Source organism: Passer montanus, unplaced genomic scaffold, assembly GCF_014805655.1.
Source record: "Passer montanus isolate IOZ18808 unplaced genomic scaffold, ASM1480565v1 scaffold45, whole genome shotgun sequence".
NCBI classification, from domain to species: domain Eukaryota; kingdom Metazoa; phylum Chordata; class Aves; order Passeriformes; family Passeridae; genus Passer; species Passer montanus.
The window spans coordinates 9,867,665-9,883,316 of record NW_024369373.1 but is presented as its reverse complement, the minus strand read 5'-3'; the positions used below and the strand labels follow the sequence as shown (position 1 = coordinate 9,883,316).

At 41.2% G+C, this 15,652-nt stretch overlaps 1 protein-coding gene across 2 annotated transcripts in view; it reads left to right on the top strand.

Annotated features, from left to right (window-relative positions):
* NKD1 (NKD inhibitor of WNT signaling pathway 1) overlaps positions 1-15,652 on the top strand; it is a 108,661-nt gene that overhangs the window by 56,230 nt on the left and 36,779 nt on the right. For both annotated transcript variants that reach the window (XM_039721520.1, XM_039721519.1), the window contains exon 4: positions 12,662-12,719. In XM_039721520.1, coding sequence (XP_039577454.1) covers positions 12,662-12,719 — 58 coding nt within the window. The remainder of the gene's footprint in view (positions 1-12,661; positions 12,720-15,652) is intronic.

Here is a 15,652-nt window from a genome sequence, read left to right as displayed (position 1 = left end):
CCAATAGCCACTAAAGGTAACAGATACTAAGTTTTTGGTCTGGGTGAGGTATTTTCCTTCTAATTGTTATTTGCTATTTTTTTCATCCTAAAGGCCAAATTATTTTGCTGTTACAAAATAGTCATGATAGGGCTGAGTTGAAACTAAAACCAGGCCTAACCAGGAAAATGAAAACATAACGTTTATGTTCTGTCATATATGTAATTATTCTTGGGGTTTTTTTCCTCACTGTGTTCTGGTACATGTGGGACAGGAGGAGCATGTAGTCAGCCCACACTGGATTATGCTGTTTGACAGGGGTGAAAAATATGGACAATGCACACGGTGCAGTCCAAAGGCAGATCCTGGCCCAGTGCTGCCCTGGTGGCTCGGAGCCCATGGGCTGGTGGCAATGGAGCCAGTGCCACCAGGCAGCCCCACAGCTGAGAGTGCTCCTGGTGGGGCTGCCCAGCCTCCCCACTGCTCAACAGTCCCTCAGTCCAGAGAGGGTGGGGAGTTTAGAACAAACTTAGAACCCAGATCCTAAAGGTGCATTATTTACAGAGATCGGTAAGGGTTTGAATTTATGGCATAGAATTCCAAATCTTCTCATTCCCTAAGGACTCAGTAGTGTTTGGTGAACTATTTCTCTGCCATCTCCTGTCTTCTCCCGATGTTTTCCACCTTGGCCCCAGTCAGCCACACACTAGATTTGAGTTACCTGAGCAGCTCTGCTCCCTGCTCTGCTCTCCTGCTGAAGCTTCCTAATGCTCTGAAATGTGGTGGATGACCTCAGTAATATGGTATTTAACTTAAAAAGCCACAAGGCTTGAGGATGCCTTCCTTCTGATTCCCTAGAGGAAATGACCTATCCCCAAACAGTGAGGCAGGAGAGATAACAAGGAATCATTTTATGAGGATCCACATTTTATCCTCAACAAATCAGATAAAGGACTTTAGTTCTGGTTTTCCGAATCTGTTTGCCAGTGTGTTTGAGGGATAATTATTTTGTAAAGAAGATGTGAACAGGAGTAGCGGCAGCTAAACTGGGGAGACTATTGAGCTGCTAGAAGGAAAATTTTCATGCATATGTGAGTGGATGCAGTGTGGTGCTTGCAAGCGAGCAGCAGTGGAAAAGTAATGTTTCACATATTGTGCTTTTGTGTTTGAACGGTTCAGAAAGAGACCATGGGTTGTTGCTGCTGCAGTAGGGCTGTCTTTGTTTCTCCTCTTCCAACTAAACCCCTGGAAGAAAAACAAGCAGTAGAATACACCTGCTTGTCTAAAACCTTTAAAACTCTTTACTTTCTAGTTGTTAGATGAGAGACATCAATGTATGCCTCCCCCTGATATTTTCTTTCCCATTGTTACTTGCTTTGTGTGAAATCTGCAGTACAGTGGCGGGAACTTTATGCAGACTTTTATACAGTAACTGCAGTGGTGGATTTTTAGGAGTTTGTATATGAGGAGAGAAGGGATTTAACATTGGTGTTACATTTGTGTTTGTTGTGATTTGATATCCATCCCGATGGAGGGCAGAGAACCACTGAGAGAGGTGCTGCCAGGTGTGGCTTCCTACTGCTTTTTAATTCTGTGATCACAGAACACGTGATTCTGCAGTCCCTGCACAGACGAGTCTCCCACTGATTTCAATGGGAAATGTGCCTGCATCAGGGATAAAAGAGTGGGCCCCAAGTTGTGTACAATGATGCAATCTGATCCCCCTGCTGTGGAAATTGATGTAATCGCATTCTCGCCCTCCCCCCTTTTCTCAACCCTTCTCCCCACCAACCCTGGTGACTCCTGGGGGGCTTCTCACCAAACAGAGGGGAGGATGCAGCTGTGTGCTGAAGCAGCAGAGGAGAGGAGGAGACCTGCTAGCAAAATTTATAGAGGGTTGTATCCTAGATGTAATCCTAGAAAACAGCTAGGAACCTGCCTGCTCTGAAAAATGCGATCACCTGCTTCTGCTAAATGAGGGGATGTTTCTTGTTTTTAGTTGTGACATTCACGACACATCCTCCTCGTGTGTTTAAGGCTGATTTACAGTGCTCCACGAGCTGAGCAATCTCGTTGCCATCTGCATTCATTCCGTGCAGAGGGACTGGGTTAGTGTTTTCTAGGGCTCTCTGTATTGTTATTGTTGACAGTCTCTGCTTTTCAGCAGTGCTTTTGTGCCCTGGCACAGTGCAGGTTGCTTGGGAATAGTGAACCTTGAGAATGCTGCACTTTGTTGCTGGGCTAGCCAGGCGACCTCTTAGATGCTTCCCTGCTTTGCCATTTCTATGGGGTTTGGGCTTATTTTTTTCCTTTGGGAATTCTAGGCTCAGCTGAATTTGTTCTGTGTTTTGCGGAAGAAAGAGCTTGTTAAAGAATTCCCTGATGACTTTGAAGTGAACTATTTATTTTCTCTCAAGGCTTACTCAGTGTAGCCATTTGCCCCCTCTCCTCTGTTTTTTCACCCCAGTGTTTCCTGAGCTACAAGCATTCTTGGAATATATTAGTTGTAATGAGTTATGTGGGCATCAAAAGTTTTCTTTGAAACTATATGGCATCAACATCTGTTAGCTCTTAGAGAACAGAGACACAGACAAAGGGGCTGATGGGGGGAGGGAGGAAAAAGATATTAAATTCTGGAGTATGAAGTCTCCGTCTCAAAGACTCAGGGGGAGGGGAAGGGGAAATCTGCTAAACTCCATGCTTTGATGTGGGCCGCTGGCCCTGCCATTCCATTTATGGGAATGTGCGTGGCAGACGGGCCTGCACAGCTGCCTGCCCTGCCTGGTCTTACTGCCCTGCCTGCCTGCCCTGCCTGCTTTGGGCTGCCTGGTCTCACTGCCCTGCCTGCCTGCCCTGCCTGCTTTGGGCTGCCTGGTCTCACTGCCCTGCCTGCCTGCCCTGCCTGCTTTGGGCTGCCTGTTCTTACTGCCCTGCCTGCTTTGCCCTGCCTACTCTTACTGTCTGCTTTTTCTGCCTGCTCATATTGTCTGCCCTGCCTGCTCTTTCTGCCTGCCCTGCCTGTGTCCTGTCCTGCCCTGCCTGCTGCCTTGCCCCACCAGCCCAAGCACTCTTTGTCACTTACCTGCCCATCCTGCCCCAACTCCTGCTCTTTCTGCCTGCTCTTTCTGCCTGCTCTGCCTGTGCCCTGTCCTGTCCTGCCCGCTGCCTTGCCCTGCACAACCAGCCCAAGCACTCTCTGTCACTTACCTGCCCATCCTGCCGGCCCAAATCCTGCCCCAACCCTTGTTGCTACAGTAACATTTTCAAGGAAAATGCCATATGCTCAGTTTTTAGCAAGTGAGAGAGGGAATTGAAATTTCTGATAATAGAGGCAACTCTTGAGTTAAAAAGAAAATGTTTGGAAGGGAACTTTGTATTTGCTTGTAATCCTCCTGACATCCTTGTGAATCAGCATGCAATTGCTCATATAAATCAGGTTTTTAAACAGTGTGCATCTGTGGCTTTTCATTGCCTGTAATTAAAAAGCATGTGTCTGTTTTCATGTATTCAGCATCAGTCACCAGTCAGGCATGGTCACCAATGCTGGACTGCTTACAGGAATGTGTGGAGATAGGTTTTGCTTTTATCTTTTTCTCCAGAGCCTCACAGTGCTTGTCCTACATGCCAGGCTGCAGAGAAGAAAAGGAACCTCCATGTCTGTCTTTTCCTCCTGTTGGCTCTGTTTTTAGCCTTAATGTTGATGGCATTGTGCTTTCCTGGGACTTCCTGGCCCATTAAAACCTCAACCAGTTATAAAATGATTAGTTGACATACCTGGGCTCTTGGGACAAAGAGGTGGTTTAAAAAGGAATGTGAACCATCTGTTTTGCCAGCACCTCCTGTTGACAGATTTATGGCTCAACATTAGCATATGTGTCCAGGGTCACACACCTGTGCTTCCTAACAAGGTAATATTATTTAGCAGGGAATGTTTTCATCCTGAGGATTCAGAGCTCTTTGCAAAGGTGGGCATCAAGAATTCCGCTTTACAGTTGAAAAATGAAGGCACAGAGAGATTTAAGTGATTTACCCTACACCACACAGTGAGTCTGTGGTGGAGCAGTTATTGAATCCAGGTTTCCTCCAGCTGCATAAATACACGTCATGCATTAGCAGGAAAAGCCTTAGAGCTATAAACATAATAGAGGAGCATTGATTATCATTCTAGGGAGCTTTAAGCCCTTGTGCTGCATGAAAACCTCAGCCTTATAGGAAGACACAGGCTATTCTCACAAGAAAGGCTCAGAATGCAGTATGTTAAAGCTGTAATGACCACTGAACTTGGTGATTCCATCTTAAACCAGCAAGTTATTCTGTCCTCAAGCTCTGTAGCCATTTTCTACAAGCTTGCTTCCCAGTGCATGCCTGGATGCAATCACCTCAGTGCACTTAAGCCTGTCTGTTAAAAGAGTTTCTTGGTAACCAAATCTATCATGAAAGGAAGTTGAACAGAAAATCAGATTTATTACATAGCTACACCCATCTGTCTGCTGTGGTGAAGAAGCCCAAAATAAGCAATTCAGAGAAGCCATTGAGCTTCTCCAGGCTGGAAGGAGGATGAAGATTTGTCCTCTTTCATTCATGTCCTTAGACATGTTCCTCAGTATAATCTATGTTGAAGATTATTACTTGGGGACAATTGATTTTCCAATCAGCAAGGAGATTAGAGGATAGTTAGAATGAAGGAAGGTAAATAGCTGAATCTGTAGAGTGAATTCATTTATTCTTCTGAAGTAGCTTCAAAGTGAATTTAAATATAGCAAAAAGTAGTAATTTCTTGTTTCAGCTGTATTTAATCTCAAAGAGTGATGATCTTTTTCAGTTGAAGATGGCTGGACCCTTCAGTAGGAAAGTAACTGCTGATTCTGTACATCTGTTCTAACAGTTGCTCTCAATTATATGGTCTCTTATCTGGCAGAAGTCCTTGAAAAACTGTGTTTTATCCTATCACCTTAAAAATTAGAAGCCTTAATAGTTACAGAATTCCAATAATAGTGGTAATGGAAGATGTCACTTTGCAAACACCTAGCAAGGGTTTATAAATATCCATAAAATCCAGGATTCAAACATCATGAAAATAGTAATGTTCTGTCTTGAAACTAGAATAACAAATAAATAAAAGTGTACCCTAAATTGATCTTCTGAGTATCTTCAGGTCTTAACATAGATTGGGTAACAGTTCCTCGTATTTTAAGATATTATTTCTGGTCTTTTTTGTTTCTCTATATATTTTTATATCATTAAATGAGTTAATGACTGAAATGAGCAGGCAGGTAGCCTTTGCTGGGTGCAGGCTGCAGTGACTGACCTCTGAAAGAGGATGCTCATTTGCCCACTACAGTGGAAGTGACAAAAAAATACTTGCAAAGAGTGTGTTTCGTTGTTGTCACTACCTGATTTCCACAGGCTGGTGGAAGGAAATGTCTGAAAGAGGATGCTCATTTGCCCACTACAGTAGAGGTGACAAAAATACTTGTAAAGAGCATGTTTCATTTCCACAGGCTGGTGGAAAGAAATAGGTTAGAAATATGGAGAAAGGATTTGTGTTTCATGCTGTTGGAAAACCTGATCCACATGTTTGTTTTGGGCAAAAGAGGTTCAGCTGCATATTGGCATCAACCTGGAACAAAAAGTACCATGTATCCTTTCTTGTTCAGGTGGCCACCATGAAGGATTTTGTGCAAGTGTCCATCTGCTGTCCATGTTCATTTCCTCAACAGGCTCATGTTCATATTCCTATCAATGGGCTATCCTTGAAAGTGTGTCATACAAGAACTGCTCCTGGTACCCATTTGAGGGATGTAAAGGTATTGGGGATGTTTTCTGCCTCATAAGCCTTTAATAGTCTGTGATCCTTTGTGACTTGAGTTTAAGAGTGGGATTTTTTTTGCCATCCTGTCTTGATATCACCAGAGTATTTTACCAGCAGCTGGAATTGCTCTACAGGTAACTTCTGTGAGATGAGACTGCAGGAGTGCCAATTCTGTCAAATTGGTGGATACCGATGTGTGATTTCAAGGTGTTCTCATGTTATTATGGCTGGGAGTTACTGCTCCAAGAGAACAGACGCAGCCAAACTGAAGGCATTTTTGGAGCAGGCAGATTAGTGTGATCTTTATGCTAAGGTCCCAAGGAATGAATTTTGGTATCTGTGGTATAAGACCCATTGTGTCCTGCTCTCTCTGTTAGGAGGACTTAATTTGACACAGAGGCCAACAAGGCAGATAAAGGCAGTAAAATCCTAAGCCACAGCAGTTAAACCCATCCAAGATCATCTATCACAGATCTTAAAGGAAAAGTCTGTTTTCTTAAGAACTCTACCTGCTGTGATTGTGTAATGAAGAAATTTTATCTGAGAGAAGCTTCAATGCACGGTGGAGGAAGAACAATCTTTCTGTAATGACAGAGCACAGGTTCTTATTTCAGAGAAAGAAAACATTATAGAAGTTGAGCTTGTTTCTTCTGCTGAACAATCTACTTTATTGCAGTTGCACTGTGTATTTCAATGTGGGTCTAAAAATTAGAGTCACCTTGACTTCTTCAAGTGTGAGCTGGTTTATGCATTCTGTACAGAATGTTGCATCCTAGTGAATTATCTTTGTTATTAAATTACCCAGAATGGCAAACTTCAAAAAAGTAAGACCACACAATTGCAGAAGAAAAAGGGAAATAGGCTGTAGAAGAATAATATTAGGCTTAAAACAAGGCATAAATGTGTATTGCTCTGTAGTGTTTTTCTGTGTGGCATATGTTTAATTCTTACATGTATTCACCTGGTTTCAATTTTCATTAAAGTGGGGCTTGGCATATCTACTTTTATCTGTGTAAGGCCCTGGGTTTATAGATTACTTATGAACAGAGAAGGAAAGGAAGCTCTTGTCCTAAATAGAATACTGTAACAGGGGAGTGTGTGGTTTATTTGAAAAAGCTTATGAGGGGGATCTTCAAGCGTTTTTGAAAGAGAATATTACAATGAAATCTTCATTTCCAAATGCCAAGAGAGCCAGATGCATGCCCAAAGCACATTCTTCTCTTTTGCCTGTAAGTAGTGATTGCACAAAATTGTGTCCATAAATACCTACTTTCATGGATGTTTGACTGCATGGGTACCTGTGCATGGAAGCTGCTGGCCTGGCACAATGTCCTCTCTACATATGTCCGGCTATCAGCAGTTTATTTATTTTATTCCTTATTTATTTCATTTTCAAGTTTTAAGCCTGGCTATAAATCAGTATTCAAAGAATGATGACCTCAGGATAACGGAGTATCTGCTTCCACTTACATTAGATAAATAAGACAGATAAATAATAAAGTAGTAATAAAGAAACTACACCGTTATTTGAAGTGTCAGTAGGCTTCCTAGTGCTGAAGCCTGGTTTGAGCTGATCATAGTTACACATGGCTGTGTTTCCAATCCTTGGGAAATTTCAGATGCCCAAAGGGGAACAAGGTTCCTTCCATCACCTGTTTTTCCAAAGTCTTTTTCCTTTTTCTCTTCAAGTCTGGACAAAACTAAAAATAAAGTAAGACAATAATGACTGCTTTAGGATTTGGATGGGTTTCCTGAAGCATCTTCAATAGATGAGGTTTTCACATTTTCACAGTCTGCTAAGGACTTGCTGTATGAAAATCAGACTTATTTTGGAAACTTGCTTCCTGCAAGTGAGGCTGAAACATTCAGAATGGCCACTTGGCACCTGACAGGCCCTCAGTGGCTTGGTTGAATGGCCAAAGGGCATCCTCATTCTCTTGAGCCTCTGTTTCTTGGGATTGTTTTTTCTACATCAAGAATTGAATTTTGTGCTTAGGTGACACAGCATTCTTGTTGGCAGTGGCTATAAAATATTTTAAAATCTACTCAACACATTAGAATTACCACATATCTTGTCCCTTGAAGTCTTGTTCTGAAATGCATTTCTTCAACTTTGCTCGTTCCAAAATTTTATTGCATCAATATGAGAATAAAGAGAAAAAAAACGATGTTTCAGTCAGATAGTTAAAAATAGGTTAAAAATAGGGAGGAAAGGTTTTTGGTTGATGATTTGTCATTCTGCATGTGTTGTGCAAAAAAAAAAAAAAGTATATGTGATTCCTCGACAAAACTTCATTAAGCAGAAAATGCATGTATATTTTCTGCCAAAAATGTGGAAAATTCAGTGTCTTAAGGCTAAATAAAGGTATTTTAATGAGGTGTTTGAAGAGGGAGAGAGGTAAAGCAACTTGTTTCTACTTGAGAAGAGCAACATCTTTTAGAAAAATGTTAATTAATGCAATATTGACTTGAGATGTAATACAAGGAGTAGGGGGGTCCAAGCCTTAAAAATGTGCTTGTTATCATGATAACCCACTTAAATCAAAGGTTCTCCTTTGAAATATCTAATACATGTATGGATGCATCTGTCTGTGCTTCACACTGGAGCAAAACTGTACTGAGCAGTGTGTTAGGTCAGGCACAGGCTGCTGAAATACACGCTCTGGTTGCCATCAGGAGCTTTGGCTCTCGTGTGACATAAATGTGCTGAGTGTCATGGGGGGTGACGTGGAAAGGCAGAGCCAGGACAGGGAGGGGGTGATACTGCAGAGCAAGGCTGGAGCAACCAGTGGATATAGGGACTAGGAGGCAGCATGAGGGGATGTGACCACAAACATGCCTGTGCCAAGCCTGGAAGGTGAAGTCAAGGAGCTCAGCCTCAAGGTGGAAGCAAAAAGGGAGCCAGCAAAGGTGATGTAGGCAAATGAAGGGTGAGCATTTGGGTTGCAGCATTTTCAGATGGCTGCTGAGAAGGAAGTCAATAGCTGGAAGCCCCAGAGTGCCTGGCCTTTGTCTCCAGAGACTTGTATCAGGAAGAAGACTGCACAGGGCAGTTAGGGCTGAAGTTGAGGTTAAAAATTTAAAATTTCTGTTGATTTAGAATTCACTGATGTCTGATTGCATAGCAAAGGTGGGAAGTGAGTGACGATTGCTGGACTTGTACCCAACTGAATAGAAGCTCTGGGGTTTTTAAAGGTTATTTTTCCCCTCATGTGTGTGTATACTCAGCAACATTTCTGAGGGAGTTGCATTAACCAACTCTTCTCTCCGCCCCCACCCGCTTAAATCTGAGCTGAGTACAGCAGCACCTATCAGAGTGGGATGAATGGGGCACAAGGTCCTGTCTAGCCAGGCCAGGCAGCCAGCTGTTCTGGGTTGTGAAGCACATGTTTGAGCCTGAATCTTAGTCATTCCCTGTGAGCTGTGTTGGTAGCCAACAACGGCCAACTTCTTTATCTGGGAAACTCCTGGTGAGGTAGAAATGCTTACTCTAGATGGGTTCCTGTCCAGCAACCCATAGCCATGGCATGCTGGAATAATCCTTCTGTGTAAATGTTTCTTTTCTTTATTCTTTCAAGTGCTCGCTGACCTCATTTATGTAGTATTTCACAGGGTACATCTGGTTTTGGTTGTTTCATGACTCAGTGGTGCAGTTTGAAAAGGCAGTGCTGTGATTTAAAGTATTGTGTCAGGACAGTGATATACAGCTGCCTATGACCCAAATGTTGTTGCTGTTTGGGCACTGCTCCTGCCGTGGTGGCTGCTGAGGGCCCTGTGGCAGAGCCTGGCTGAATGCAGAGCTGTTCCTGGCTTTTGCATCCTCTCGAGCCTGTGTCCTCCTTGTGCTTGAACACACTTGTCCCTAGTGTCAAATATTCCTGCCTGGCTGTAGTGTTTGCTTCCCACTAGAGCTTCTTGAGCTGTGAATTTGTTTTACCCACTGACCCTTTTCTTTCACTCCAGCCCACATTATGAATTTGTGTTGCTGGGAGTAGATGCTCTGTTTTATCCACTCCAAGGAAATTTGCGTGGGTTACTGGGAGAATATTATGCAGGATGAGCTGCAGTCAGAATTGTTTCCTCTGATGTTTGCTCAGCTTTTATACTTTTCTTTTGTGTGAGTTTACATACACTGCCCAGAAACCTTTTCTCAGGCAGGTGCATTCTGGTGTTTATCCAGGTTGCAACATCTATCTCAGTGGTGCTAAAAATATTCAGGTAACACTCTTGCAGTTTTTTTGACAGAAAAGTTAATGATGATAAGATGAATGAGAGAGTATATATTTTTTCTCCTGCATTTTTTTCAGTGTAAAATCTTAAGAGTTGCCCATACCCTTCTCAGATACATGTCTGTCTATCAAAGATAATACATGTCAGAATCTTCCACAGAGGAATACCTTTGGATGGGAGCTGAGGAAGTCTGCTTAAACGTGTCACTAACTGTTCAAACGATACTCTCATCAGTTTCAGGATGGATTGTCAATTTATATGCTGTCTAACAGTTATATTATGGTTCAACAGCATGAAAAACACTTTTTAGAATGTGTTAATTTATAATAATTTGGTTTAAGGCAGAAACACTTACTGGAAATTTGCTTGCATTAAGTTACTACTTTAACTTAAATAACTAGGAGCTAGAGAAGGAGTGAAACTAGACTGGAATATAAAACATATTTGCTTAAGACCCATGTAATGATTAAAAGTGAGGAAATAAGGGAGCTAGTGTAATGAATATTAATGCTTCACTCTGCTGTTCTACACTGCCTGTCTTCTTCCACTGTTTTCCTTTGAGTTACTTGATAGTGCATTTTTCATCAACAAATGTGTGCTTGTTTTAAAGTGATGTCTTTTGACATATGAAAAATCACAATTAATGACTTCTGAGTTTTGTAGAGCATGAGATTAATGACATTTTAACAGGCAGTGTTTGATACCCAAATGCAAGGCTTGCCTAGCTAAAATTTTAGGAGGTGAAAGTTACCATCTGATAGTATTCTCATAGAGACACCACAAGTATCTACCCATTGCTTATTTTCTGATCAGAAATGCAGAAAATAGGTTTTTTTTCCCAAGGAGAGTGGAAATTCCAACACAAGAAAACCCCAAATGAAACAATTATTACATATTTAGCATTGTGGGAGAGCAGAGTCACTTTTATATATAATTTTCTATTGGAGCAGGCAGAGGTATGCTCTCACAGCTTCATGGAAAATTGTGACATGGGAGAATTTGATCAAATTTGATCAAGATCGTCACGTTGCAGCAATATGATGTGTTATGCCAACATTTTGCGTCTTCTTTTCATTCTCTGTTTATTCCTTCCATAATTTTTAAGGTAATGATTGATATTAATCAGCACATGCCCAGATAAAGAGAGGTTTTTTACTGGAACAAAAGTAGGTTTTTTGTGGTGTTCTACCTGCAAAGATAAATCCAGAATGTCAGCTTTTATAGCAGCATTATGCTGTGCTGTATCCCAGCATTCAGGCCAGTTTTCCAGCATTTCTCAGAGGCATTTGTCCTGCAAGGTCTAACTTTACTTCAGGGGGTGTGATTGTGAAGAGGCAGTGTTTTCAGGGTTTCTGGGCTAGGTATCCAGTATTGTTGGTGAAATCTAATTCTTAACATGCTGCAGAAATTGATACTGAAGAATTCCTGAGATATGCTTTTGTGGCTTAGTTACTCTGTTATAACTAATCTCAAAGAATAACATTTGGGCATGTGGAAGGTAAAGAACCTCTGCCAACTTTTTCAAGAAAAAGAGGTGAACTTCCTTTATCATGATCAAATTCCTTAACAATAAAGCTAATGAATACAACCAGACATTAATTTTCACAGGTTACTCCCTTATCCTTATCTTCTACTAAAAGCTCTCCAAGGTCAACTTCCAGCCCACAGGTTGATGCTGAGAATTCTGGCTCTGAGCTGCTGGTTTGTTTTTGCAGATGCAGCTGGAATGGCTGTGAGTGCAGCGTGCCAGTTTTTCAGGCCCATATCCTTCTTTGTCACCATAACTTTATCAGAGGCAGAGAGTGTTTGGGGAGAATCCAGGGAGCTGGACTGCAGTGTGAGGTCGGTGACGCTGGTGCTGCCAAAGCTTTGGAATGGCTGAGAGCAGTCAGGACATGAGTATAGCTGCCATTGCTTGTGGTTTAGCTGGGGTGGGGTGATGGAGCTGGAAGGGTTTGCTAGTAAGAGAGTGAGAATGCTCTCCAGAGTGTTTGTAACTGGGATTAGCTCCACATCCCACTGATGCCCTTTATGACTACTTCAGCACCACTGGAGAAATGTTTTTTGGGTCTGAGATAAGTTGTCTGCATAGCTATGGCATCTGCTTCTGTATTGTTCTTGACATACTGGGGTTGACAGAATTTCATTAATTTCAGAACTGAAGGCTCACAGCTTGTCAGAATCTGTTATCTGCTTTTCTTGGGTGACCTCTGGCATAAGGAAGTTTTCTGTTTCTTGGTGGAACCAAGTGATGACATTCCTCTGTGGGTAGTGAAGGGCTTTTTTCTCCTTTATCGTTTCCATTTGGAGTTTTTAAATCTTGCTTGATCGAAAGAACATTGAAAGACTAAATATTACTCTATAAAATTATTTAAATATTATCTTTTTTTTCTTTCCCCTGTGTAGTCAATTCATCTTCACCAAATTTTTGTCCAGAAGTATGTGCAGAGCATTGTAAAATAGCAGCAAATGCATTGACTACCACTAATAAGGTGATTGACTTCTTTTCTGGAAAACAGTTTCTGTGTTCTCATTCATGTTATAAATTAATTCTGGCAACAATAAATGCATATTTTTAACAACTCAGCACTTTCTATATAGTGTATTTGTACTTAATTTGTTTTGTTTTGTTTTCAACAGGATTTATCTGGGGAAGGCTACAGAGACACTATTGGTGATGAACACTTTCATCTAGAAGGTATGTAAAGAACAACATTTTTTGGTTAATATAAAGGAGTGTTGGAATAAGTTAGTGAATAAATAAGTGTGAGAATGCATATATTTAGTATCTACTGATGTGTCATTTGCCTGAAAAAATTGTTAAGATGGAAATAAGGTATTATTTCTGTATCTGCTACTACTTGTATTGGAAAAAGTCACCCAGCTGAATCAAAGGGGCCAAATGTTTTAATTCAGGGTCTCACCATTTTCTCCAGGTACTTCTCCTGACATTGGTAGGAGTGATGGATGTCACTGTCCCTGGCAGAGCAGGCAAATAAGTGAAACTGTTAGCTCTGGGTTGTGTGGGACACTGCACTCCCTTCTGGCTTACACAAACCAGCCTTAGAAACTCCCACCTTAATTTCTAATGACTAGAGACTCTTACTCAACACATTTTTCTTGAGCATGAATGGAATCATTATTGCCTCAGACAGTTTCTTTTTCCATCTCATCTCCTCCTCTGTGATCAGAAAGTTGAGATGGAATTGTTGTGGTGGTGGGAAGGACCTTTGGTGCCTGTGGGTATGGATGCTGCTTTCTGCCAGAGAGCACATCCGAGGTACCTTGAGCTTCAGGGACCAGCGGGGGTTCTGAGTGCAGGAGATTAGTTTGTTGCTCATTCCTTTCAAGGAGATGAGCCTTCAGAAACCTTCTAGTATAACGAGGTTGCATGGGCTGTGTGCTGGATTTATATTATACTAGTGGAAACAATATGCCCAGTTTACTTACAGCAATGAACCATGTCAAGCTTAATCTGGAAATTTCTATACTTTTATAATCCAATCATTTGTTTCTGGTATTAGAAGCTTTTGTATAACCAGAACATGAAAGATTCTCTGTAAAGAATGTCTGCCTTCCAGTTCCTTACCTGTGCAATGTGGTAATACACTGTGAGTCTTGGATTACAAGTTTTTCTCATCTCTGTGGTTTACTATGACTGCATGTCTCATATGTCTCATAGGAATTTTGGCTGGTGCTTGTAGGCTGCTGTTTATCACAAAGGCAAACTATACTTGCCATGATGGAGTCAGTGTTTGCTGAGTGGTTTTGTATTTAACTTCACCACAGTTTTCCAATCTTCCCTTGCTAGGACATAGGGTAGGATTTTAATTTTAGAATTATAGGAGAAACAACTTTGACAGGATATTAAATGTCAGCAAGGTGAATAATTTCATTTTCTTTGTCTCATTCCATCTTTCCTTGCCTCTAATTATTTTTCTTTGTTGTGTAGCATTATCTTGCATAGCAAACATAATGTTCAATATATAATATTTTTGAGCTACTCAGCAGCAAGATTCTTTTTATTAGAATGTAAAGCCTTTTAGGCAACTGTAATTTCAGTCTTTCAGCAGTTTCACATTATTGCTTCTGATGAGTCTCCTTTGTTATGAGGTAACTGGGTAGAGAAGACCAGATTTAGATACCAGCAGTGGTCGGTCGGTCCTTTGTGTGCTGTCACCATGGAAGAGCTGTTCTGTGGCATCTTTCCAGCTGGGAGGAAGATGACTGTTCCCACCCTGTGCTCAGGCAGTGCATGCAAGTTGTCAAAGCTTGCTCCTCATCCCTTCTGCTCTCAGATCTCCAGGCTGTGCTTTCCATGCTGGGGACAGTGTTAACTACTTCCTATTTCATTCAGATACTGAAAATCTTATCATTATCAGACAATCCAGCAATCATTGTGTTAAAGCATCCTTTTTGTGTAATTTTTTCACTTGCATCATACTTTAATGATTGTGCTAGTTCTAGCTCAAAACTATGGTATTAGATAAAGTGAAGCTGAAACAGGATTTCAGATCTTTGACAGGGCACAGATTGAATTCTTAGATACAAGGTGGCAACTGTCATACCTCTTCTCTGCATAGAAATGTATCTGTGGGAGAATTTAATTAATATTCTAGAATATAGATTGATCTTTGCATCTGAAATAGTTGTTCTGCCTTTATTTTGCTGCCTTGTGGTCTTTACGTATGTATGATGTAACCCATGTGCTGCATGAATATATTCTCATGTGTCATGAGATAACATCAAAATCACCAACAGCTTCAGAGACAGGGATCTGTAACCCAGGAAATGGTTGCTTAGACTGAGCTCAGAGAGGACAATGGCAAATACCATGCTCTACCAAATACCATGTATCAGTGAACTGCATTCTGTCTTCATAAGTACATGGTAGGGATAAAAAAGGAAACGTTTCTCAGATTTGCAAAAAAAGCACAGCAAGTTCCTCAGTTCTGGTTTAGGGGAACGTTGGAGCCTTTTCTCTCAGGAACTTTATTGGAGAGTAAATCAGAGTTCTTTAGAAGACTCTCACTGAAAAGACAAAGTGGCAATAAGAGAAATAATTGAATTCCTTATTTTGTTTTACATAGCCAAGTTCATTACCTTTTTTTTTCCTTCCCTCTCTTTTTTTCCCCTCTCTTAGCTGTCTGAGCAGTGCAGATAAAAAGAACTCTCTTTGCTGGATTTAACTTCTGTGTTGTTATGTAAAGCTTGATCAAATCCTTTCGTCTTAACAGACTTAACTGGCCAACAGCAAAAGGCTCGGGATTCTGGGATTAAGATTGTATTTGGTAAGAGGACTGGTGCATTAGTGCTTTCTTTTGAACTATACAAAGAACAAAGTAAACATCAAAAGCATTAAGCCATGAGAGCGGATTGTTGACTCAATGTTGCTGCATGACAAGAGGTTAGAACTCAATAGCAGCAACTCTGTTATTGAGTGCTGTGCAGAAAGAAACGGTTTGCCCAGCATTGTCTATTATATCCACCACCTGCCTTTGATTCTGCTGCTGGGCAAGTCGCTAAATTGAAATTTTTGGATTTTCTCTTATGTGGTCAGTTGAGAGACTGATTCCTTAGATAAGAGACACCAATGGAAACCTCAGTCTCATATTACTCTTACTCTGTTTT